Below are 25,998 nucleotides of genomic sequence, written 5' to 3' on the forward strand. Positions count from 1 at the left end.
TTCTGCCACAGTTTTTAATAATTTCAATAAAAATCATCTGTTCTGATCATATTTACTCTTTTCCAGTCGTCCGGCGACATCTGACGGATCAGGTCCTGGGGAACCAGCTCCCGAAGCATCTTGGGAATTGTAGGAAAGTGGGATTTGTCGTCCTCAAACTTGACGCGATAGATGAGCGCTCCGAGCTGGAAGACCTCCTCTCTGGAACATTTATGGTAGCCACGCAGATATTTAGGAAGCTCCTGGAAATAAAAGGAGGAAACAGCTGGGAGTTAGAAACAATCTGAAATAATATTTTAAAAGTAAAGTTCCTCTGACCTGGTAGTAGTGAAAAATGGAGTCTGCAAACGAATCCTTCCCTGGAACTGTGCTGGTCCACAGCTTCTTCATGAAGAACACCTGATATGTCAGAGAGGGGATGATTCCTGCAGGTTTGAAGAAAAACAGCCTCTAAAACTGAGGAAAAAACTTATTTTCTCCATGTTTTATCATTTAAAGAAACCAACCGTCTTTAGCCGGTCGAGATTTTTTAATCCAGTCGGTCAGATGTCGGACAAAGTCGAAGAAGAAGTCTCCTTCAGGCACACTGATGACCTGCAGACAACAAACAGTAAACAACAACAACAACAACAACAACCTGTGAACCTCTGACCTCTGACCTTGTCGGAGATCTTCACGAAGAGGCTGAAGCCTTCAGGAGATTTCAGCAGCAGTCTGGTGGAGATGTTCAGACAGAAGTCCTTGGCCTTGGTGCTGGACTCCACCTCGAACGCCTGCGGGATCAACCAGAAAACAGAACCTTTCAAAATAAAACGTCCAACCTTTTTATTTACTGCTGAGTGAAGAACTGTCGGACCTCGTCTGTGTCGTCGGGGAAGTAGACCTTGTGGAAGATCTGGGTGGTTTTGTGTTGGATGGCCTCCACCTCCACCAGATGAGGAGGATACTTCCTGGATCCGTTTCTGATTTTAGACCAAAAACAAAATAAAAATTAATGAGAAGTTAGAATATAAATCAATAAAATGAAGAAAGGAAATAATCTTTATTCTGTTGATAATCAAACCAACACTGTCCCTCCTCTGGACACGTCCAAACCATGGTTTTGTTCTCCAACAGATTTTAGGACACCAGCAGGGTTAAGGGTGGGTTTTAGGACACCATCAGGGTTCAGGGTGGGTTTTAGGACATTAGTCAGGATTCAGAGTGGGTTTTAGGACACCATCAGGGTTCAGGGTGGGTTTTGGGACATTAGTCAGGATTCAGAGTGGGTTTTAGGACACCAGCAGGGTTCAGGGTGGGTTTTAGGACATTAGTCAGGATTCAGAGTGGGTTTTAGGACACCAGCAGGGTTCAGGGTGGGTTTTAGGACACCAGCAGGGTTCAGGGTGGGTTTTAGGATATTAGTCAGGGTTCAGGGTGGGTTTTAGGACATTAGTCAGGGTTCAGGATGGGTTTTAGGGCACCAGCAGGGTTCAGGGTGGGTTTTAGGACATTAGTCAGGGTTCAGGGTGGTTTTTAGGACACCAGCAGGGTTCAGGATGGGTTTTAGGACACCAGCAGGGTTCAGGATGGGTTTTAGGACACCAGCAGGGTTCAGGATGGGTTTTAGGACACCAGCAGGGTTCAGGGTTGGTTTTAGGACATTAGTCAGGCTTCAGGGTGGGTTTTAAGACACCAGCAGGGTTCAGGGTGGGTTTTAGGACATTAGTCAGGGTTCAGAGTGGGTTTTAGGACACCAGCAGGGTTCAGGGTGGTTTTTAGGACACCAGCAGGGTTCAGGGTGGTTTTTAGGACACCAGCAGGGTTCAGGGTGGGTTTTAGGACATTAGTCAGGGTTCAGAGTGGGTTTTAGGACACCAGCAGGGTTCAGGGTTGGTTTTAGGACACCAGCAGGGTTCAGGGTGGGTTTTAGGACACCAGCAGGGTTCAGGGTGGACTTCAGAAGGTCTTACCGCAGAGCTTTGTGCAGTCTCTGCATGCAGTCTGCAGAGAGCGGGTGGTGCTTCTTGGACTGGAGGAAACGCTGGATGTGGGGCAGCAGGACGTTGCTGGGAGGAAAAAGACCGGTGCACAACCACAGCAGCTCCCAGCCTTTCTCCTCGCTGTACCTGCAGCAGAACACAGCTTAGGTTCAGGTTCAGGTTCAGGTTCTGACCACGGGTACATGCTCCTTCATGTCGGCGTGAGCTCACACACTTGACGTGGTTGTCGGTGAGCTGTTTGATGATCTGACAGAAGATCTCGTCTTTCAGGGGCTCGGCCTTCAGGGCTCCTTCAAAGATCTGGTCCGTCAGCTCGTTGACGGAGCGCGTCCGTCTGGACGGGTAGTCGCCCATGTACTTCATCATAGGTGGGCTCAGTGTCAAGGGACCAAACAACCTCGTCTACCCGTCGACACAAATATCTAACCTGAGTCCCAAAACAGCATTTCCCCATTTTCTATTTCTTTTAACTTCAATTAACCTAAGATCTGTCAGATCTGGGCTAATCAGTCATCATGTTCAGAGGAAACCCGGCAATGTGGCTCCAAACACGTTTAAAGGATATCGATGAAGGCCATGCAGGCCTCCTGAGCCAGGTCCTCGTGGTTGACCACCTTCTTCAGCAGCGGCAGCTTCAGCGGCTCTCTGGTGCAGCTCCACAGCTTGTCCTTCCCTCGGTTCTTCGTGACCATCACTCTGCTCAGAGTGTGTTTGGGAGGAGGTCTGAAATAAATGTATAAAATGATAAAACAAGCGATGTTTTATCTGTTTGAGACGTTTGGGTGAAGTTTTCAAACAATCTGACCTTTGATCTTCATACCTGAGTAAAGTTTTCAGGAGCGTTCACCTTAAAGTTTACATGAAACAGGTGTAATCTTTGTTCATCACCTGAAGTAGTCGTAGGAGAACTCCTCCAGAGTGTACGGTTTCAGTCGATCCTCCGTCTCCGGCAGGATGATCTGAGAGACTCGAGCTGATTCCTGTCGCTGGTCTGGTGTCATGGTAACCATCGCCTGATTGGTTGGATTATATCAGATAACATCTTTTGTTTGTTTTATGAAGCGGTGTCAAACAAAAGCAACAAATCCCATCTCTGGTGATCTCACTCTAATCCACTGAAAGTTATTTACAGCAACACTAAGTGTTTTTATTTTCCAACGTACCACTATCTCTTGCTGAGGTCGGGTCACGGAGGGCAGGACGTAAACGCAGTCGGCTGGGAAATCTCCTCTCTGATTGGTTCGTTCATTAATCCCATGAGCCCAGCCTGAGTTCAGAACCTGCTCTCCTAGGTCCTGGTCCAGCATGATCAGGTCTCCCTTCAGGAAGCTCAGGAAGGTGGACCCCTCAGCAGCTGTGGAAACACAGATGTCTGATCAGTGTTAATAATAAAAACAACAATAAAAGCATCAGATTTACTGCTTTTAACTGTACATTTATACTCTACATACATATTTTTGGCTTTTTTGGATTTGGCCCCTAGGTTTTAGCGTCTTTAGGCTTTAGCTTTTTGGCTTTTTTTTTTTTTGTCTTTGTCTTTTGGCTCTGGCTTTTTGGCTAACATAATATTTTGGCTTCTCCTTTTGGCATTTTTTCTTTTCCTTTTTTTCTTTTATTTTTTATGCTTTGGTTTGTTTAGACTTTGGCTTCTTTTTGACTGTTTGGCTTTTTCTTTGTCATTTGGTCTTTTTTAGCTTTGACTTTTGGTCTTGGCTCTGGCTTTATGGCAAACAAACATTTTGGCTTTGGCTTTTTACATTTATTTTTATTTTATTTTTGGCTTTTGGTCTAACCCAGGGCTATTCAACTGGTGGCCTGCGGGCTGGAGTGACCAAAGTTCGGCCTGCCAATTGGTTCATTCATCTACTAAGTCCAAACCCCTGGCTTTCTACTTTAATTACTCAAAGTTCTTTTAGTTCAACATACGTAGACATGTGGTATCCACAGAAACATCAGAATCTTGGCTGGAAGCTGGTAAAAAAAACATTTCTTTGATCATCCAAGACAATTAAAATTAAAAGCAGTCAAAGATAAAACTATGAAAGTGAAAATTAAATTGGTTTAAAAATTTGTCAAGTCAGAGATGTTAAAATATTATTTGTGTTAAATAGGAGGCAAAATAAGTTATTTTTGTTTTTGATATTGTTTAATTATCACTACTTTTATAGTGTTCTGTATGTTGTATTTATGATTAAATGCAGCAAAATAAACTATTTTAAAGGTAACAGATCTCTGTAATACTTGGTTTATTTACATAATGACTTTAATTGCTGCATGTTCGGCCCCTCAGCTGTTGACCTGCAGTAACTGGCTCCCTGAATAACCCCTGGTCTAACCTAACTGGTCTAGTTGGTCAACACAAAAATTGAGGACCTTTATATAAACGTACAATACGTCACATGTAAACATTCTGTATTTATAGCACTAAACCCTGAGACTCAAGCAGAGTCTCTCATCTGGTTAAACTAATCCTAACAATCAAGATCAAGCAAAGATTTTAACTCTGATGTTGAGGAGCTGCAGGGTCCATCTAGTGGGTGCCACAAATATGGGATGAAAAAAATTTTTTAAATCTTTTTCAGAGTATGAGGATTTGTCTCGATACTAGATGATGAATCAGGAAATCCTCAGAATAAACTATAATCTTAAGTAAATGAATAATTACTGAGAATCCAAACTAAAACTACTACATGATGTTGAGATTAAAACTGTAAATGGGCGGGGACATCTGGGACAATCTTAATAAAATCAGAACATGGTGCGGTCTGGACTTACCAGAGTTGTCCTGCAGCGCCACCACAAACTTGGACCTCTGCCTCAGACCTTCCAGGAAGGTCACCACCAGGTCTCGGATGTCTTCTGCGTTGTTGGAGGTGAAGGTGTACTCTTCTCCTTTGATGGTGGCCAAAGTGAAGCTCTGACCCTGTAGCTTCCCTCCTCTGAAGGAAAAAAACAATCCAATAAAAGAGGTGATCTGATGCAGCAGCAGCAGCTGGGCTTCAGAGGAAAAACCTACACGGTGAGGAGAGAACAGTCACATTTCTGACCTGCTGCTGGAAACTGCAGTGATTTCTGGGAAGGAGAGCTCTAAGAGCACCTGTTCCTGCTCGTCCACAAAATAAACCCCGGTCCAGTTCACGGCAACGATCAAGTCGTTTTTAGGCAGGCTGGGACCTAAAGAGGAACCAAAAAAAAGATTGTCTTTTTGTTTCATTATTAAATCAGTAATTCAGTTAATGAGTTAATAATTCCCACCTGAGAACTTGAAGGCTTCATAGAAACGAGAGAACAGCAGAGGCCACTTGTGACGGGCGAAGTCCACAACTTCCTCCTTCACCTTCTGAGGGTCAAACCTCTTCTGAGCGTAGATACCCTGAGCAGACCAGACATATGACTTAAACCAGGGCTATTCAACTAAACTGCTCCGGGGGCCACAGTTACTGCAGGGCAAGTTCAGGGGCCGAACATCCAGCAATTAAAGTTATCATGCAAATAAACCAAGTATTACAAAGATCTGTTACCTTTGAAATAGTTTATTTTGCTGCATTTAATCATAATACAACATACAGAACCCTATGGAATAAAAGTAGTGATAATAAAACAATATCAAAAACAAAAAGAACACATTCCGCCTCATATTTAACACAAATATTTTGACATCTCTGACTTTTAAACCAATTTTATTTTCATTTTCATAGTTTTATCTTCATCTGCTTGTAGTTTTAACTGTCTTGAGTGTTTATAAAAATGTTTTTGACCAGATTCTAGCCAAGATTCTGATGTCCTGATGCATCTCAGTAATCCAGGTAAGAAAATCAAAAACAAAAAAATTGTATAGGTCTTCTGGACGGGTTCTTCTCTAATGAAACGTTTCGTCTCTCCTCCAAGAGACTTCTTCAGTCTGAGAGTTTCAGGCAAAATTCAGGCTTTTAAACCCTGCCTCCATMTGACTGATACTCACATCACATGGCTATCGTTGACACCTAATTAACACTTATTGTTAACAGGGGGTGGAGTGATACTGGCAATGGCCATGCTGTAGGAGGGGGACAATTGAAAACGGAGGCCTCCACCTCTGTTTAATGATGGACGGTCTTTCTTCACAAAAATGGCTTCTTTTACTCCTCTCTCAAACCAACGTTCCTCTCTATCAAGAATGAGAACATCCTCATCTCTGAAAGAGTGACCGCTGGCCTGTAAATGAGTGAAAACTGCAGAGTTCTGGCCATTAGATGTAGCTCGTCTGTGTTGGGACATTCTTTTGAACAGTGGCTGCTTTGTTTCCCCGATGTATAACTGGTCACAGTCCTCCTGGCACTTAACAGCATATACAACATTGCTCTGTTTGTGCCGGGGCACCGGATCTTTGGGGTGAACCAGCTTTTGCCGTAATGTGTTTTGGGGTTTGAAAGCCACTGGGACATCATGTTTAGAAAATAAACATCTCAGTTTCTCCGAAACACCCGCAACATACGATGATGACATTAGATTCTGATGTTTCTGTAGATACCAAACATGTCTATGTCTAATTTAAAGAACTTACAGTAATCAGTAAAGTCAGTAACTTATAATAACTAAAGAGGAAAACTGGGGGTTTGGGCTTAAGAGATGACGAACCAATTGGCGGGCTGAACTTTGGTCACTCAGTTGGCCGCCAGTTGAATAGCCCTACCATAAATCAAACTGAAAACATTTACTTTAACACAAAAAGATGTCTGTTATATTATCAACCTGTGATTTGATTGAAACATGTAAATACTGGTTAGTTCAAAAATTGAGCTTTTAGTGAGAAAACATCAGTTTTTGTTGAGAAAAGTCACCTTTTTGTGTGCAGCCATGATGAAATGAGCCCATTTCTCCACCGACTTGGAGGAGCTGATTTCTCTGTCGGGGATGTAGGACGGGATGAGGCTCAGCAGACGCTCCAGGAGGATCTCTGAGCCGTAGTCGACGTAATACTGCTGCGAGGCCAGCTCTGCCAGGTCGTCCTGAAGTTACAAGAACAAACAGATACACGCAGCACAAGCGTTTACTGAAATGTGAAGAATACGGAAGAAGAGAAACGCTAATTCTGATGTAGTCGTGAGAAAAAAACGTTTAGAGATCAATACAAGACAGACGTTCATCGCACATTTAGTGAGTTCTGCTCTAAGTTCTGCTCCATGCCTCCTTTTGTTCCACGATGCTCGCTTTATTTCTGAAAGCTAATGTCCGCACGGGATGAGCTGTGATTTTCTTTGTACAGGGGACGGCCTCAGTTGACAAAATAATTCTCGAGAAGCATAAAGACGGACTGGCCTGTGCGGGCATTTTGTAGAACTAGTTTACAAAGGAGTCATTTATGGAGCTGAATAGGTGCCATAAAGTTTGTAAAAAAAATTTAAACTTGAAACAAAAAATAAATGAAACTGAAAAATTAGTTAAAACTGAGAAAAAAAAGTTTAAAAGTACTTGTCAGATTCTTTTCTATTTTTTTTTAGTTTCAAACTTCTGGCTCTGTTTTGGTGTGGGGGCGGGGCCTCAGTGGACAGGGGGCATGGTATAATGACTGACAGCTTAACACATTGGTTGAACATGCTATCACATTTAGGATCCATGGGAACTGGAAATGTTTTTAAAATGTGTATTTTATGTGATTTATGTCAATATCATTTTTTTTCCAAAGTCTTGTCAGAATATTTTGTAAATATTATGTTTTGAGCTGTCAGTCATGATAACACGCCCCCCTGTCAATTGATGCCCCGCCCCCACACAAAAAAGAGCCAGAAGTTTAAAATGGTTAAAACAAAAATAAAAATCTTATAATCTGACAAGATGTTTTTAACTTTTTTTTAGTTTAAACATCTTTAGACACGTTTTTTTTTTTTTTTTTTTGTTCTTTAAATAAACTTTTTTCTCCAGGTTAGCTCCATAGACATTGGAGCAGAAAATCAATGTCCCTCTGTCACATGGGAGCACATGTCTTAGCTTCTCATGGAAAATGAATCCAGTTCACGTATAATTAAAATTTTGATGAGGATAATTTAAAATTATTCACCCGGTCACAGCGGTATTCTCCAAACTTGACGCCCCTGACGATCTGCTGATAGATGAGGTTGGTGGCCACCTGGTCTTCCTGAGGGCTGTGCCACGGCGTGAAGATTTCCTTCCTGAAGAACAGCCTCCAGGGGGCGTTCCTCTCCTGAGCCCCCTGCTCCTTGGCGTACTGCTCGCACTGCGACACGGCGTCCATCACGTGGTCGTTCCCGCTGCCTAAAGAGGACACCTGCAGAGAGGGTCACAGGTGTAAACTAAAAGTGTTTTTCTTATAGTCTTTTGGTTTTTATCATCAGGTTTTTTTTGTTTTGTGGTCAGTTATGTGGTTTTAAGACCTTTTCTAGTATAACACCTTATGGAGACCTAACTCTGGTCCTGATATAGAGCTCCATTTTTGAGTTAGTTTAAGGGTTAGGTTAGCGTTACCTTGTCAAACAGAGCAATGTAGAGTGAAAACCCGAAGCGGTCCTTCAGGTTGACCTTATCAGACAAGGCGCTGCAGAGCTCTTTAGCCGTGGTGGCCGAGTCGGTCAGCAGCGTTTTAGTCGTCCCGTCCATGAACGTCACCGGCAGCATGATGGGCTTCTTCGACTTGGTGGCCTGTTGGTTTTAGAACTTCAATAAACTTGATTTTTCAGCTGAAAACTCTGTTTATAATTAATAAAGTACAACAATGCTAAATAATGTGCACAAAGCAAAGCATTTCTCTGGTAAATGGAGCTGAGGGTGAGTTTGAACCTGCAGCTCCAGCCAGGACGGAGGTTGGGTTCTGGTCCCGTTAACAAATGTTCGTCTCAGCCTCTCCTCGCAGTACGGAGCGTAACCCGGCGGCCCACTTCTGATGAAGTTCCTCAGGTACTGCAGGAGTAAAGCAAATGTGTGTGAGTTTTATATTTAAAAAAAAAACAGTTGGCTGTGACTCGTCTGTGACCTTGAGGAATTTGTCCGACGGGGCGAAGCAGCCGACACACAGAGAGATGAGGATCCAGCCGCGAGCGTGAGAACTCTTGGACGGGTTCTGACTCAGCTGCTTACAGATCTGACAGTAGATCTCATCCCTGACACAAACACATAAAAATAAAACAGAAAACATTTCAGGCATAACTTCAAACGATGAAAATGAAATCCTAGTGAAATATTCCCACTAATATTTTATTTTATTGCTCACTGTTCTTACATTTTGATCATTTTTACTAAATGCTAAATTTAAATGTTGTGTCTGAATGTTAAATCCTAAATCTTAATGTAAAAATGAAATCTTAAATGTTGCTGCTAAACGACACTGTCAGAATGGAACACAACCTTTGCTGTTGGTGCTCGGCTTTTTTGTGACGTCATCATCCTCAGACAAAAGCAAACACTATCACTGCTAACGCTGCTAACACTGTTGAAGATGGTATTTAAAATCTAAATTTAAAATGTATTAATTGAAAACAATATGGATTGTACCTGTGGTCCAGCAGTTTGAAGTACAGCTCAGACTCCAGCGTTAGCAGCATGAGTGTTGTTAGCCAAATTAACAGAGTTAGCCACATTAGCAGACTTAGCTGTGTTAGCAGCATTAGCAGCATCAGCAGCGTTAGCCACATTAGCAGAGTTAGCTGTGTTAGCAGCATTAGCAGCATCAGCAGTGTTAGCCACATTAGCAGCATTAACTGCGTAAGCAGAGTTAGCCGTGTTAGCAGCATTAGCAGAGTTAACATTTGCTTTTGTCGCAGGATAATGATGTCATAACAAAAGCTGCGCACCACTGGTACAGGCTGCATTCCATTCTGAAATACTTAAATGTACTATGGGTGGCTGTGGCGGAGTGGTTAGGGGAGTCGTCCTGGAACCGGAAGGTCGCTAGTTCGATCCCTCGTCCAGCCATCTCAGTCGTGTCCTTGGGCAAGACACTTCACCCACCTTACCTACTGATGGTGGTCAGAGGGTCCGGTGGTGCTGGTGCATGGCAGACTCACTTCTGTCAGTGTGCCCCAGGGCAGCTGTGGCTACAGTGTAGTTTGCCATCATCAGTGTGTGAATGTGAGTGTGAATGAGTGGTTTGTCTGTTAGTGTAAAGCGCTTTGGGGTCCGGAGGGACTTGAAAAGCGCTCTATAAGTTCAGTACCATTTACCATATGGCCGCAATATTTACATCTAACTATTTATTTAGATTTAGGAATTATAATTTGACATAACTTTTAAAATTTAACATTTAGTAAATTTAGTACAATAAATAACAATAAAATGTTAGTGGATATGACTGCTGGATATGGACACCAGTGACCCTTGTGACCCTGAAGGGAAGAAGCAGGCATAGATAATGGATGGATGGATATTAGTGGAAATTTTTTAAATAGGATTTTACACTCAAAGTGATCTAAATAATAAAAATGTATTAGTGACATTTTATAACATTTAATTTTACGTTTGGTGCCCCAATGTGTTTACCTCAGTCCTGGCCTCAGGATGCCGTTACCGATGATGAAGTGAAGTTTCTCCAGGTTGGATGTTGGTCGATCTTCCAGCATGCTGTTGCCGTGTAGACTGTACTCCCCATCGTTCAGGCGCTTGGTGACCTGAAACGTATCGTGTGTCACACAGTTATATTTTTGTCAAAATTGTGCGACAGAGCTCTCACGCTCATTTCCCACCTCCTCTGTGATTTTGGATTTCTTCTTCAAGGTGAGCGAGACCAGTTTGTGTCGGACGCTGTTCTTCTTCTGGCTGTCGGAGCGAGGCGTCTGAGAGGAGAAGTAAAACGTAAATTAAAATAAATTTAGACACGTGGTTAGTGGGTTAATCAGACTCAGACTTTATAAAGCCTCACCGCCCCGTCCTCCTGCAGCGCCTGCAGCTCCCTATTGTACGTCTTCTTCCCCAGCGTCTCGTAGATTTTGGTCATGACGGGGATCTTCTCGCTGCCGTCGCTGATGGCCGTGTGGTATTTAGGCTCGGGCAGATCTCCCATGAACCTCAGGATGGTGATCCACACGGCCAGAGCGGCCTGAAGCGGGTCAAAAACAAACAAATTGTTTATTTTGGCTGCAGAAATCGAAGTTATTTCTTTTAAAAATTTCGTTAAATGTAACTGCCTACCAGCTGGTCTCCCTCGTCGTCGTGGAACAGCAGCGGCTGTTTGAGAGGTCTCCGGACGTACGAATGCGTGGTGGTGCCCTGGAAGTACGTGGCTGCAAACTTGGCAAACTTGTACTCTGATAAGTCCTCCTCGTCGTCATCTTCAGGAAGAGGAAGAGCCTCGTCCAGGTCCTCCTCCACCAGCTCGTGGTGAGTGTGCTCCAGATCCTGCAGAGACAGGAGATGGTCCAGATCTTTAATAAAAAGTTAGTTTATAATTTCATCTCTTTAAATCAGGACTAAATGTTCCGCTTACCTCAAAGCCAGCAGGCGCCTGACCTTCTTGACCCGGTAAAGAAGTGGTGGTCCCCAGGAAACCGAACATCTTGTCCACCATGTCCGAGTCGTTGACCGGCTCCGATCGGGCCTTCTCCATTTGCTCAACCATCTCCTTCTTCCTCCGAGCTTCTTCCTTCTCCGTCTTCTCTCGCTCTGCGTCCTCTTTAGCCAGCTTGGCCAGTCGCTCCTGAAAAATGAAAAAGTACGGACATGTTTTAGCTGTTTGAGCAGGACTGCCGGGTTTTTGAGAGTTGTGGGTTTTTTTTGACCTGGTGTTTGCGTTCTGCCTCAGCCTTGGCTTTTTTCGCTGACATCTGGTTCCTCAGTTTGGCCTCTTCAGCCAGACGCATCTTCTCAGCCTCCAGCCTCCGGCGGTACTGAGAGCGGGAAAACAAACTCATCATAAAAAAGACTAGCGRATGGATAAAGTTAACTTTTTTATTTTTATGTGTATTTTATCAGGAATGATACATCAAACACTGAAATGCAGATGTCTTGAATCTGAAACATCTGGTTAATGGTTAAAACTTTATAATGATGGAAAACCCTGAGAGACATGGACAAAAAGACAGGAGACAGGACTGGAAGTGTCAGAGCTGAAGATGTTGAGGTTTAACTTGGGAGAGACGAGGATGGACAAGATCAGGAATCATCGGAGGGACACACCAGGTTAAAGAACTGAGAGATAAAGTTAGAGAGACCAGACTGAAATGGTTTGGACATGTCCAGTGGAGGAACAGTGGGTATGTTGGTTTGGACATGTCCAGAGGAGGGACAGTGGGTATAATGGTTTGGACAAATCTGATGAAGAGACAACTGGTATATTGGTTTGGACATATCCAAAGGGGGACAATTGGTATATTGGATTGGACACATCCAAAAGGGGACAATTGGTATATTGGTTTGGACACATCCAAAAGGGGACAATTGGTATATTGGTTTGGACATATACAATGGGGGACAATTGGTAAATTGTTTTGGACACATCCAGAGGAACTATTGGTATATTGGTTTGGACAAATTCAAAGGGGGACAGTTGGTATATTGGTTTGGACACATACAGCAGGATAGTTGGTATATTGTTTGGACACATACAGTACAGAGGGACAGTGGACATATTGGTTTGGATACATACACAGGGACAGTTGGTATATTGGTTTGGGCACATACACAGGGACAGTGGACATATTGGTTTGGACACATACAGAGGGACAGTGGACATATGGGTTTGGACACATACAGAGGGACAGTGGACATATTGGTTTGGGCACATACACAGGGACAGTGGACATATTGGTTTGGGCACATACACAGGGACAGTGGACATATTGGTTTGGACACATACACAGGGACAGTTGGTATATTGGTTTGGGCACATACACAGGGACAGTGGACATATTGGTTTGGGCACATACACAGGGACAGTGGACATATTGGTAGAAGGATGTTAGAAATGTGGTTGGTAGTTGGAGTGAGGACAGAGTGGGTGTGTATAGGGCAAGGATTCTCAAACCTTTTGGGTCTGGGGACCCCTTACAATGGCAAAAACAATTCCAGGGACCCCCTCATAAACTCCATGCTGTTTTAAAAGATAATTTATTTTCGTTTTAACCCCTAAATGCTATGGGAATATATATTTTTATTTAATTTATTATGTCTATTTTATTAGTTCATTATTCTTCATGCATTTTTTAAAATAAAAACATTAACAATTTAGTGAAATTTTTGAGGACCCCTAAGATACCTCTCACAGACCCCTGGGGGTCCTGGGACCATAGTTTGAGAACCTCTGGTATAGGGAACCTCCAGTAGTAGTAATAATAGTATTAGTTTTAGTATTAATATCAGTGTTAGTACTCGTGTCCCCAGGGTTACCTCTCCCTTCAGTCTCTTGTAGAGCCGGCGGGCGATCATGCCTCTGGTGTAGGCCTGGATGGTGATCACGGCCCACAGCCGGTGCCTGAAGGCTCGACGCACCAAGAAGCCCCGGCAGCGACCCTGGAAGCCCGTGATCCGCTGACGGGCCACGTGGTACGATGCGCACAACTTCCTGGATCGAACCAGAGCCTGAAGCCGGGAGAAGCCTGCTCTCATCTTAAAGGGCAAAACAAAAAGAAGAAAAAAATTACAAACTCTTCTTGGATGTTCACTTTTAATTTTATTCATTTTCCCACTAATTTAAAGTAAAGCAGATGCTCCTCACAGCGCCGTAGTTCTTCCGACACTGATACCCTCTCCATGTCTTCTGGATCAACACAGCAGACTTTCTTATCCTCAGGAAGTTCGATCTGAAGACAGGAAACAAAACGTGGCTTCAAATTAAACAGTTCGGACAATAACAGGTGTTTGAAGAGCCTACCTGTCTTTAAAACCTCGAACCACCTTCTGGATGAGGATGACCTTGTCTGTGATGGCCTTATCTCTCTCGATCTCCAGAAGCATGTCATGGTGATCCTGCACAAACACAAACAGAAACACTTTGACTCATCAGAAGAGAATTAAAGGAGCTAATGGATTATTTGAGGATTAGCCTCAAATAAAAATAAAAATCCATCAAAGTTTCACAGTCAGCGTTAAACAAAGTCTTTAAATGAAGATAAAACGTTCCCAGAAGGCGAAACAAAATAAACCGCCAAACCTGAATCAACATCAGCGGATATTTTCATTTTACCTCAGGGGAAAGGAAGTGTGGTGTGGTGACCTTTGACCTCAGGGAGGGTTAATCTAATTCACACCCGCACAACACAAAGTCGGATAAAGTTTAAAAAACAAGGACCAACAGAAAGAGCAGGAAACCAGACTTCCTGTCCGACAGGAAATGGACAAGTTGTTGTTTTTTATACATTTATTAAACATTTGATCAATACAAAATGTATCATAACAGATTTAATTCCAGCACTAACATCATCCTAACTTCCTGTATGCTTTATTGCACCACGTGTCAAATGGCCCGCCATGGCATTTTACGTGGCCCGCAAAAGCTTCAAGGATGTAATAATGTCTTAAAATAAGCTGCTTTTAAGCCAGCATTGACCATAAACTACATTTCCCATAATGCATGTTGATTATTTTACCCACAAAATGGCAGCGTCCCACCACTAGGTGGAGCAGGACAGGATTCAAGCCGTAATTGGCAGTGTAAAATCTACATTTAACTGCTTTTACGCCGGCAACTTTTGCTGCGGTTGTACTGGGAAGTGGGAATTTTTTCCAGCTACAAGTTGTAAATTTAAACTGGAACACCCTTGGGAATTCCCTGTTGAAAAGTGGGAGCGTTCAGAATTCAAGATGGCAGCTACTCATCACAGCTGAACAGTGAGTAAAACTCTTATTTTTCCTTTTAATAGTATTTCTGTTTTATTTATTTCATATTTAGTCAGTCGTACTCGTAGTACTTTTCATTGTTTATAAGAGGACGTGTTAAAAGGCTGTTTCTATGCAGGAAATACCAGGTAGAGCTCAGTTATAGTTTCTTACCGCTGCTCAGGAACGAGACATTTCCTGTTTTGTGGAAGTTAATAACAATAATAAAGCTCATGTGGCCCTTGATGAAAATGAATTGGACTTTTCTTCTTCGAATCGCTGCAGAACCAACTTCAGTACCTTCAGGAAGATCTTGGTTTTTCCCATCTGCCAGTCGTCGTCTCTGCCGAGCACGGCCTCAGCGATCCTCTGACAGGTTCCCCTCAGGTCCTCCTGATGAAGAAGAGGAGAAGAACTGGGTCACCACAGCTGCACCCACTTTTATCATCAAGAAAATAAGATTCGTGTTGGATCAAAAGTTCATAAACTCATCAAATGTTTATCACTGGATGGACCAGACTATACAAACTTTATTTAACAGAAACAAATATGTGTTAAAAACTGTTTTCTTCTACAGCAAAGCTTCACCTGCTGCCACTTTAATAAAAAGCTCTTAAATTGAACCTGATAATGATCAACGCTCACTCTCTACCTGTTTATAAGCTGGTTTGACTCCAGGCATCAGCACTCTGTAACGATCAACAAACTCCACAAACGTGTAGCGGATGGGATATCCAGCTCGCCGGATCCGAATGGTCTCCATCATACCTGAATACCTGAGCTGCCGGACACACAGCTCCCTGTCAAACAGCTGCAGACAAACAACAATTATTCCCTAATTATCATTAAAACAAAGAGAAAAATAAAACAAAACTCTCTTTACAAACAGATGAGGGTCTCACCATGGGTTTCTTGAACTCGTTGGGTTTGATGCAGCGAACAAAGAAGGGCTGACAGACGCTCAGAGTTCTCATCAGCAGCTCCAGAGATCGTTTAAACTGGCTGCTCAGGGTGGGTGAGCGTTTCCTGGTTTCTGCCCCCTGAAATCACACAGAATGAGACTTTCTGCTCTTCCTGAGATGGAAAAACTTTTTCCTCTTTGGCTCAGCATATGAAAAATATTTTCTTGCTGACACAGCAAATTCACACTGGCTGTTCAAAGTTACGTGACCCCTAAATGTTCTCAGGCTGCAGAATATAGAAATGTTCATTTCTGCTGGAAATGAAATTTGTGTTAAAATAAGTAAAGTTGAAGAGATGAAGTCTGAGGTCAATGTTCATCATATCACATTTTACCAGTTCAGAAATTAAAAAACAAAAGTAATTAGTAAATTTTCTGCCACAGCACTAATAATCAAATAGGTAAAACCAAAGTAAATCAATAAAATTAGCTTTGATTGGACTATTAATGTTGTAGTTACTTTGTTTGTCCACTAGAGGCCAGTAAAAACCTTTTGTACTTATACGCGTTTAAAAACAGTAATCAAATAACATTTAAGTGTTGAAAATAAAAATAAATTATTTCAAATGTTTATCAACAAATAAACTATTATAAAAAAATGTGAAAATAAATACTGTTAATGTGACAACAAATATAATAAAAACACATTAGATGCTGGAAGGTTGTTCAGATCACGTAAAGTCAAGGTGATGAATTTGTAGATTTGTGTATTTTAAATCATTTTTACCTTTGCAGGTGTTGTAGCACCAGAAGCATAACCACACAAAAACTGGGAAGAAGCAGCACACAGAAAGGTTTGAAGACAGAAAACCAAGAGAAAAGACAAAAAGGATGCTCAGAAACAACTCAGCATGCAGAAGAAAACAGCTAAAGGAAAGAAAGCACCATTTGTTGGGTTGTTGTTGCTGTCTGTATTGTTCATTTTGGTCAATATGCAGAATTTGTTCTGAAAATTTAAGGTGATAGTGAATAAAACAATGTTTCAAGCATCAGCAAGTTACTCAGAGACAAATAATGTTAAAAAGTCTCAAATAATACATAAAGATTACAGCACATAAAACACACTCATCTTATTTGAAGCATTATTTTTATCACAATGTAAACTTTACAATCGGGGGAACCCCTCTTTATGTAAAGTTTACAAAGAATAGAAACTATAAACCTTACAAAGAAGAAAAATATTGTAACTTTACACAATAAGAAACACTGTATGTACGTTTATAAAGACGAGAAACCCTGTATGTAAAGTTTACAATGACGGGATACCCTGTATGTAAAGCTTAGGTAGGTAAACTTTAAACTTTACAAAGAAGGGAAATCTTGTCTGTGAACTTACAAAGCAGGAAACCCTTGCATGTAAAGTTTACAAAGTAGGGACAGCTTATATATGTAAATATTACAAAGAAGTTAAACCCTGTATATAAAGTTTACAATGTAGGTAAACCCTGCATGTAAAGTTTAGAAAGACGGGAAACTGTAAACTTTACAAAGAAGCAAAACCTTGTATGTAAAGATTACAACAGATAAACCCTGTATAAAACTTTACAGAGAAGTGAAACACATTGTAAAATTTAGAAAACCCTGTTTGTAAACTTTACAAAGAATGGAAACCATGATGCAGTTGTGCAGTAAGAGATGAACACTGTAACAAACAGGAAGGCAGAAAACATTTTGTCTTGTGAAAGAAAAGAAACATTTGTTAAATCTTGAAAATAAATCTTCCCTCTAAACCTCAGGGGCTTCATGTTTGTGTAGTAAACTGTGCGTTACCATTGCGACGTCTGCCTGGAAGATCTGTTTGATGAACTTGTTCCTGGAGGAGTGAACGAGCTGGATGATGTCTCCGTATAAAGTGTCTCGGTTTTTCTCAAGGAAACCTTCAGGAAACAAACGGACACGTTTAGTCAGAGTTTGTTTTAGAAAGAACTCCAGATCCCAACATAAAGACCCTGGGTCTGAGGCGGTCCTGACCTTTGGTTTCGTAGAAGACAACTCCTGCGAAGTGCTGAATCCCAAACTGAGTCTCGTAGTTGTTCTTCGGCGGGATGTAGTTAGTGTTTAGCTTGTGCTGAAAGTTGAGTTTGTTCAGCATCGTGGTGTCTGTGCCCTGAGGGACGAACAGAAAGTCCAGTTAGGAAGAACCTTTCAGGGACCAGAAATGAGGAGGATCCAAACAGAAAGGGGCTTTTCTTGAACCCGTGTACCTTGGGGAACTTGCTCTCCTCGTCGATGAGCGAGATGATGTTCATGGGTTTGATGGCGATCATGTCCAGGGCATCCTGGTTGTCGGTGAACTCGATGTGCTGCCAGTTGATGTTCTCCAGGTTGTACTCCTCCTGCTCCAGCTTGAAGACGTGACGGACGAAGAACTGCTGCAGGTTCTCGTTGGCGAAGTTGATGCAGAGCTGCTCAAAGCTGCAGGAAGAAAGTAAAAATAACACATCTTGATCAGACCACACACTGTAACACTTTTCACAACTTTTAGGAAGTGAAAGCAGGACATTAAATACGTGTTTTCACCTGTTAACAGCAAAGTTCTCAAAACCAAATATGTCCAGCAGTCCGATGGAGCGTCTGAGAGCTTTGGGATGTGAGGATGTAGGTTTGTAGATGGCTGCGTTGATCTTCTCCACAATCCACACAAACAAACGTCCGTAGATACCCTGAATACACAAACATTCAGTAAATTACAAGACCTACAGGTGAGTTCAAATGAAACATAGACGGTGAAGGTTTCTGTACCTTAACAAAAGCGTCTCGTACATCCAGAGCTTGCTCCATGCTGAGGGGGGTGGAGACCGTTTCTCCTCTGGTGATCAGTGTTCGGCTGGTTAAACAGTTCATCAGATCCTTACTGTCTACCTAAAACCACAAACAGCATGATCAACATCAATACCATCAACGGAACGGATGAGGTCACTTTGAAAAACTTCAGATATGGAACCACATCAGTTTCACCTGCAGTGTGTTTCCTCTTTTCAGATGTCCATAAACGAGCTTTAATGGGTTAACTGGTATTTTAAAAAAAAAAGGTGTTTGTGCACGTGTTTCACCTCGAACAGTGTAGCAGCCGTGGTGAGATGAGGGCTTCGGACAACTTCACAGGCATCCAAATTGTCGTAGGTTCGAGCTGCAAATGATAAAAACAACAAAAACAAGAAACTGGATTAATAAAAACATGACTCTGGATGAACACAAAGAACTGTAGTTTGACAGATTTTAGCAGAGAAGGTAATCCATGTAGGACAGTAATTCAGATGGAGACTTGAGATTTGCAGTTCAAAAAAACCTGTGACCTCGTTTCACCTTCATACTGAAGGTTCCCCATATGTAAGATCGCAGCCAGAAGTTTGGAAATCTCCCAGTTTTCCTTGTCTGTGAACATCAGCACCTTTAAACAAAGAAGAAACATTTATCAGAACCCAGGAGACGAAAGAGGATCCAGTCCTCAGTCACAGGTTTTACCTTCATCGCAGATCGGATGTTGGAGTATTCCTTCATGTCGTCTCGACCGTCACAAACTGTACATTTACCCTGCAGAGACGCAGGAAAGGGAAGATTATTGGCTGGGTTATGAACTCTAAGACATTTAGTTGAGACTTAAATGAACTTCATACACATACTTGAGATGTTTAGTATATTTTATAATTAATGTGCGATCATATTGTCTATATTATTGTGTGTTTAGAAGGTTTCTGAGCTATAATTCGGGCCTTTGAAATGAACGCGTTTCTTTCAGTTGGTGACCCCGACGTGATGAAACACCGGATTCAGTTTTTGTTTATTAAAACTCTTGATTAGCTCAGTTTCTGAAATTGTATCTGTTTAATTATGATCTTGTCACTTTTACTTATATTGAAATAAGAATCATGACGCCCTGACCCGAGGGGGAGGAGCTAATACTCACTATGGTCAGGTAGGTGTAGTCGGTGGCTTTGCTCAGCCCGAGCTTCTGCTTCTCCTCTGCAGTCATTCCCTTCAGCATGCAGTAAAAAATGTGATAGTTCCTCTCATCATGAGCCTACAGAGAAAAACAATTAAAACATCTTTATATCCTGCAGCATTGCTCACAGAAATATATTTATTATTTCAGGTTCTTGCTTCTGTTTTACTTTGTTTTCATCTGTATTTATTTATTTTTCCAGCCCTGGTTCTGGAGGCTCACCTGTCGACAGACTCTGGATTTCTCCAGCAGGTACTGCTCTATCTTGGCTCCTTCTATAGCGCCTCTCTTGTTGAAATGGATGTCGATGTATTTCCCAAATCGAGACGAGTTGTCGTTGCGGATCGTTTTAGCGTTGCCAAAAGCTGAAAAGAAACAGAAACCAGAGAAAATGAAGGACGATGAAAGGTAATGTGTTTATTTTCTTACAAACAGCTCGTTCGTGTTATGGTCCTACCTTCGAGTATTGGGTTGGCCTCCAGAACCTGCTGTTCGATCCAGGAGTGCTGACCACTGATGGCTGCCAGGAACTGCAGGATCAGTTTGGTGCTTTCTGTTTTTCCTGCTCCAGACTCTCCACTGACGCCAAATAAAATCAGAAGAAATTTTTTATGATTAGGTTAATAAAGCCTTATGTTGGCATGATAATTCAGCTCACCTACCTGATGATGCAGCACTGGTCCCTGTTGTTCCTCTGCATGTTGAAGTAACAGTTGTCGGCGATGGCAAAGATGTGAGGCGGCATTTCACCGATCTTCTTGTTGGTGTAGAGGCGGATCTGATCGGCGGAGTAGATGGGAAGTAGCTGGTAAGGGTTGACAGCCACCAGGATGGAGCCTGTGTACGTCTGCACACCAGAGGGAAATTTTCAATTCAGTTGGGTCAGAACTGAAGTGGAGGTAGACGATGAAGGTTTGTTGTTTTTTTTTCGTTTGTTTTATTTTTTTTGGGGGGGGGGGGGGGGGGGCGGGTGTTGAGAACTTTGGGACCATTTTGTGGTGGTAAAGTGTTGAAATGTGTGTTGAGTCAATGCAAACGGTCAGTATTTTGTTGAAGAGGCAGAGCAGGAAGGTTGTAGATGAGCTCACTCGGGTATCAGTATTCGCCACGGGAGAGCAAACAGCCATGTTGGAATAAATCAACATGCAGTCAGGCTGTTGAGCTGAATTAACAGGTGAGTGATACCTGAGCCTGTTCTGAAGCTTTTTGACTTGTTCTGATAGAACACCACAGCTCCAAATGATGGACAGGAAAACGAACATATTCTGATTTATTAAACAGTAACATACATGCAGTTTTCAGATGAATATGTCATACAACTGTTACAGTTGTTTTTTTTTTACTGAATCTGCAGTTTTCTGCAGCCATGCTTCAGATCTGAGAGCTCACTTACCCTTCCACCACAGTTTGTCTTCAGAGGAAACAGGAAAAAGAAAGAAAGACAAGTAAAGTAAAAGAGAGAAATCAGCAGAAAGCAGCACAAGCAGGAATCTGTGTGATGATTCTGAAGGATATCCTCTGCATGCCACGCCCACTTCACATACCACGCCCACTTCACATGCCACGCCCACTTCACATACCACGCCCACTTCACGACTTCGACAACTTTTTGTTTTTAATATAAATAACTACGTTTTCTGAGATATTTGAGTCTGTCTGCATTCCAGGTCGAATCCTACTACAAACCCCAACAAAAAGTAGCAGATTGTTAGCTAAAAGCTAAAGTAGCAAAGGATAGCTAATTGTATCAAATTGCAAGTAAAGAGCTGAATGTTGCAACAGATTAACTAATAGTTAAAAGTAGTTACTGTATACTAGATAAAACCTAAGTGTAGCTAAATTATAGCTAAAACCTGCATAAAACTACATAAAAGTAGCCAAATGTTACAGGCTAAAGTAGAAAGAGGCCAGCTAAACGGTTATTAAAAACAACAAAATGCTACTTGAACAAAAAAGTTAGACAAAAACTAGTACAGCAAAAGAGTTGCAGATAGACTATATAAAAGTAGCAAAAGATTAACTAAAACCTAAGGTTAGAGAAATGGAAAAATAGCCAAAAAGTACATAAAATAGCCAAAAGTTAGGTACAGGCTGAAGTAGCAAGAGGCAGCTAAAAGTTTTTTTTTTTTGTTAAAAACAGCAAAAATCTACTTGAAACAAAAAGTTAGCTAAAAGCTAAAGTAGCAAAAAAGGTAGCTTATAGTTAAAAGTAGCAAAAAGCCAGCTAATCACATTAAGCGGCTAGCAAAGAGCTAAATGTAGCAAAAATTTGACTAAAAGTTAAAAGTAGCGTAAGACAAAGAGTAAAGCAAAAAGTGAAAGTAAACCAATAAGTGTAAAAGATAGCTAAAACATGAGAGTAGCCAAATGGTAGATAAAAGTAGTAAAAAGCTACATTAAATTACCAAAATGTTAGCCACAGGCTAAAGTAGCAAAAAGACTAGGTAAAAGTTGCCAAATGGTTGCTAAAAGTAGCATAAAGCTGCGTGAAATAAAGAAAGTTAGATAAAATGTTAAAGTAGCAAAAGATTAGAAGCTAAAAGTTTTGATAAAAGCTGCTACAAGATGATAAATATTCATTTTGTTAAATAAATGCATTTCAGATAAAATATATCAAAAACAGAATGACATGAAAATACAATATATGATTTAACAAATAACTTTATAACTTTATAAATATAACAGTATTTTCAGATAAATGGCATTACAGTGAAACTACTTTAAAGGTTTTAAAGTTTTTGATAACCAGTTGTAAATGTAGACACATAGTAAAACTCACATAAATGAGTTTCTCTCTGTATCTGATGAGCAGGTTGCGGAGGATTCCGGCCTCGTTGAGGTCTCCCAGCCGGATCATGTCCTCCACGCCGTGGATGGAGGTGGGATGCATCGGCTTGATGTTGGTGGCGTTCTGCGGGGAGATCCAGTGCTCCTGGAGGGGAAGGTATTTATTGTCATGAGTCATTACAAAAAAACAGCACGTTTCAGAGGGGCACTCTGTGGGGCGGGGGCTCGGTTGCAGACTGAGCTTCAGGGTGGAGCTTTGTGTAAATGGGCGGAGTTTTGTGTCAGCAAACATTTAGGTAGCTCCACGTGGCCACGGGAGATTCCAGGATTTCTCAAACATTCATGAATGAGTCAAAGCAACAATCTGGGTATGTTTTTGATGAGAGAGTGACTTTATAACACGATATAATATCAAAATGTTGATTTTTCACCCCCCTCCCCCTTTAAAATACAAATTACTTATGAACAAACAAGAGAAATTTAATAACGTTTTGAATAAAAATATTAAAAACTCACGTTTCCTTCATCGTCCACCACCTGAATTTGTCCCGAGTCACAAAGTTTGACCACGGCGCCGATCGGGACCTCAAACTCCCGCCCGGTCTTCAGGTCCAACCAGACGTAGTCGCCCTGCAAATTAAAACACAACCAAGATGGATTTTAGTTTTAAAAGACTTTTTGATGGAGGTAGGAGAAGTACCACCCAGGTCACCCCTCCGGTTCCGCCCCTGTCATGAACCAGGACCCAGACCCTGATCCTCTGAGCCTTCGATCACCATTAGGAGTTCTGGTCTGTAGAAGCTCAGTGAAAACTTATCAAAATAAAAGCGCAGCGTACCGGCAGCAGGGTGCTGTGCTTCATCACTGTGTTGACATTTCGAACCAGCGCCCATTTGGCCTGATCCTTCTCGTAGAGTTCCACGTAATCTCGACGCTTGAACATCTTCACGTGCACGACGCAAACCAAGGAAACGTGCTCAGAAACCCTTGTAGACACAGATCTACAGGTGATGATGTTTGGTTTCAGATTCTTCGTTACACAAACAGAAAACTGTAAAGTCAGAGAAAGTCAAAGTTTCTGCTTCATCAGCTTTGTTTGTTTTCCCTGAGTTCATTAAAAAAAGAAGAAATTCCTTTTAAAGATGATAAATATGCATAAAAACCCTTCAGGTTCTACAGATTTTAGGGGTTAGATAGATTTCAATTGTCTTAACATTTCTTGTTTCCCTCTAAAAACCTATTCCATTTAAAAAATCTAAATAAAATACAGCTTCAAAACAAGTCCCAGGTCTGCTGGTTCAGTTCTTCGGTCATCCAGGACCCAGAGGTCCCAAAGAAAACCCAAAATCCTCTTTGCTTCTTGAAGATCTTCAGCTTCCTGCTGCTGAAGATTTCTCATCTCAAACCTTTCAGACGTCCTCAAAGTTTCCACTACAGAAACATTTTGGGGCAGATCTCGTTCTCCCTCCCTCCCCACAACAACCTCCCCTGTCACTAATGGCAACCAGGTGTCACTTCCTCCTCAGGTGTGTCTGGTGTTGGGTTACCGCTCGGTGAAACCCACTACAGGTTCTCTATAAATACTGCAGGATGGATCAGCAGGGTAAAAAGTTCTTTATTACTAAAAGTATTTATAATAAAACAAGAAGGTTTCTCTGCGTCGCTTCATGCCACGCCCACTCTCACCTGCACTCAGGTGTCAATCATCATATAATTCTGTCAGCAGAGCATTGATGCTTCTTACGCCACACCTCCTGGTTTCCTCATGCTTCCTAGAGCTTTTAAAGTTTTGCAGCCATGACAGCGTTTATGTTCTGTTTTATGATGAAGACAATTTTTGTTTTTGAGCTCCTCCAGTCTGAAAACCTCCGTTCTGTAGTGAAATAATGAAATATTAAAACTAAACAGCAAAATTAGGCACAAACTAAACTTTGTACAATAACTACAAATTTTTATTTTCCGACATGGACAAAGTCAAGTAAATCAAATTTTACAAAAACAAAAAGGTGAAAAGAAATGCTACATGTTCTGTAAAACTATTTCATTTTAAATTTTCAAGTTTTTTAAAGTCAGCAGTCGGGTTTGTAGGTTCTTAAATAAACTGATTTCCTTTTATCTATTTGTTATTGTTTGCTTTAGATATCTGTGTGTTCAAATCTGACTAAAGAACAAATCATTTTGTTTGTAAAATAAAGCCAAATCAGTTTGCCTAGAGTTGCAACCAGTAGAAGATGACTTTTATATTTTATATTTTATGGTTGAAGCTGAGAAATCTATTATAGGTCGACAGTTTATCAAACCAATGCTGAGGTTAAATTCAAAATGAAACAAGATAAATTTGCAGCTTTAAACTGAGACAGACTGTGACATCATCTACTATTCACACGTGTGCACAGAAGCTGTTCAGAAATGAGAGAGAGAGAGGGAGAGAGAGAGAGAGAGAGAGAGAGAGAGAGAGAGAGAGAGAGAGAGAGGAGTTTGTGTTACATACGACTGTTTCATTAAGTAAAAACTCTGTCTGGCAAACTGAGCTACCTGAACCTTACACCACTGAGCACCTGTTTAACACACACACACACACACACACACACACACACACACACACACACACACACACACACACACACACACACACACACGGTAACAGAGTTAGCAGGAGGGAGCAGGGTGAACAGTGATCCATCAGAAACCACGTGTTGAATTATTAAACACTGAGGATCTGTTTGTGTGTCAAATCTTTCTGTAGAAGACTTATGAACAGACAGTATCTTACCTGTTACAGATAAATCTTTTTATGACCTGAAACTTATTGATGAGCAAACAGCTGATCAGAGTTTTAATGCGAATCTTTTCTCTAACACAAGCCAGCAGTATTTTATAAACATTCACACTGTTCTCAGTTTTCTGTCAGCTGTTTGTTTAAATGATGCTTTCAGGAGGGGTTTTAGCAGCAGCAACTAGCTGTAGCACTTCCAGTGCATTTTGTGTGCAGAAATATTATAATTCCTCCAGAATAGTTATGTAACTCTGAAACGTTGCTACAAGCAGGGGCGACACCAGTAAAAACAGTGAAAATGAAGCGTTGATCAGAACCAGGAGCAGAGTTCTGTCAGCTGTGATGTCATTCAGCGCCGCTGCAGTGGATGGATGAGTTACCTGTCTCCTCAGGTAAATTATTCAGGACAGGTGTTTACTTGCAGCTGCTGAGGAAAGGTAACAAAGCAAAGATCCAGGAAGTAACCGCCTCCTCAAAACAAACATGTTCAGCTTTTAAATCCTTATCAGAGAAATCATAAACTAATAAGTTTAAAACAGAGATAAAGAAATGGATATTTACCAAAATAAAAGGTAAATAAACTCAAATACTAAAAAAGGGTAAATAATTAAATTAAAATTTAGACTTTTTTGATTTTTTTGCCAAAGATTTTGTTTTCCCTTCAAAATATTCAAAATAACACATTTAGGGATATTTTAGTGCAGAAAATCTATTTTTTATTATTTTGTTTTCGCACTTACAGTGGGGAAAATAAGTATTTAGTCAGTCACCAATTGTGCAAGTTCTCCCACTTAAAAAGATGAGAGAGGCC

The 25,998-nt window shown here is 41.4% G+C and overlaps 1 protein-coding gene across 1 annotated transcript in view; it reads right to left on the minus strand.

Annotated features, from left to right (window-relative positions):
• Positions 1–25,998, minus strand: part of myo7aa (myosin VIIAa) — a 40,576-nt gene that overhangs the window by 3,810 nt on the left and 10,768 nt on the right. The window contains exons 3-48 of the mRNA XM_014015891.1: positions 22,928–23,041; positions 22,404–22,556; positions 21,018–21,035; positions 20,287–20,471; positions 20,082–20,203; positions 19,847–19,989; positions 19,589–19,702; positions 19,147–19,215; positions 18,988–19,072; positions 18,735–18,811; positions 18,424–18,543; positions 18,202–18,344; positions 17,886–18,096; positions 17,653–17,788; positions 17,452–17,558; positions 16,409–16,450; positions 15,623–15,760; positions 15,373–15,531; positions 15,021–15,113; positions 13,777–13,871; positions 13,621–13,705; positions 13,293–13,511; positions 11,687–11,794; positions 11,395–11,604; positions 11,100–11,306; positions 10,831–11,007; positions 10,655–10,744; positions 10,452–10,579; positions 8,950–9,076; positions 8,757–8,876; positions 8,445–8,618; positions 8,020–8,247; positions 6,803–6,970; positions 5,238–5,355; positions 5,030–5,156; positions 4,758–4,921; positions 3,146–3,336; positions 2,871–2,995; positions 2,548–2,705; positions 2,197–2,350; positions 1,953–2,108; positions 857–962; positions 660–773; positions 507–594; positions 319–425; positions 57–242 (exon numbers count right to left, since the gene is read on the minus strand). Of these exons, the coding sequence (XP_013871345.1) occupies positions 57–242; positions 319–425; positions 507–594; positions 660–773; positions 857–962; positions 1,953–2,108; positions 2,197–2,350; positions 2,548–2,705; positions 2,871–2,995; positions 3,146–3,336; positions 4,758–4,921; positions 5,030–5,156; positions 5,238–5,355; positions 6,803–6,970; positions 8,020–8,247; positions 8,445–8,618; positions 8,757–8,876; positions 8,950–9,076; positions 10,452–10,579; positions 10,655–10,744; positions 10,831–11,007; positions 11,100–11,306; positions 11,395–11,604; positions 11,687–11,794; positions 13,293–13,511; positions 13,621–13,705; positions 13,777–13,871; positions 15,021–15,113; positions 15,373–15,531; positions 15,623–15,760; positions 16,409–16,450; positions 17,452–17,558; positions 17,653–17,788; positions 17,886–18,096; positions 18,202–18,344; positions 18,424–18,543; positions 18,735–18,811; positions 18,988–19,072; positions 19,147–19,215; positions 19,589–19,702; positions 19,847–19,989; positions 20,082–20,203; positions 20,287–20,471; positions 21,018–21,035; positions 22,404–22,556; positions 22,928–23,041 (6,159 nt within the window). The remainder of the gene's footprint in view (positions 1–56; positions 243–318; positions 426–506; positions 595–659; positions 774–856; positions 963–1,952; positions 2,109–2,196; positions 2,351–2,547; positions 2,706–2,870; positions 2,996–3,145; positions 3,337–4,757; positions 4,922–5,029; positions 5,157–5,237; positions 5,356–6,802; positions 6,971–8,019; positions 8,248–8,444; positions 8,619–8,756; positions 8,877–8,949; positions 9,077–10,451; positions 10,580–10,654; positions 10,745–10,830; positions 11,008–11,099; positions 11,307–11,394; positions 11,605–11,686; positions 11,795–13,292; positions 13,512–13,620; positions 13,706–13,776; positions 13,872–15,020; positions 15,114–15,372; positions 15,532–15,622; positions 15,761–16,408; positions 16,451–17,451; positions 17,559–17,652; positions 17,789–17,885; positions 18,097–18,201; positions 18,345–18,423; positions 18,544–18,734; positions 18,812–18,987; positions 19,073–19,146; positions 19,216–19,588; positions 19,703–19,846; positions 19,990–20,081; positions 20,204–20,286; positions 20,472–21,017; positions 21,036–22,403; positions 22,557–22,927; positions 23,042–25,998) is intronic.

Source organism: Austrofundulus limnaeus, unplaced genomic scaffold (genome assembly GCF_001266775.1).
Source record: "Austrofundulus limnaeus strain Quisiro unplaced genomic scaffold, Austrofundulus_limnaeus-1.0 Scaffold136, whole genome shotgun sequence".
NCBI lineage: Eukaryota > Metazoa > Chordata > Actinopteri > Cyprinodontiformes > Rivulidae > Austrofundulus > Austrofundulus limnaeus.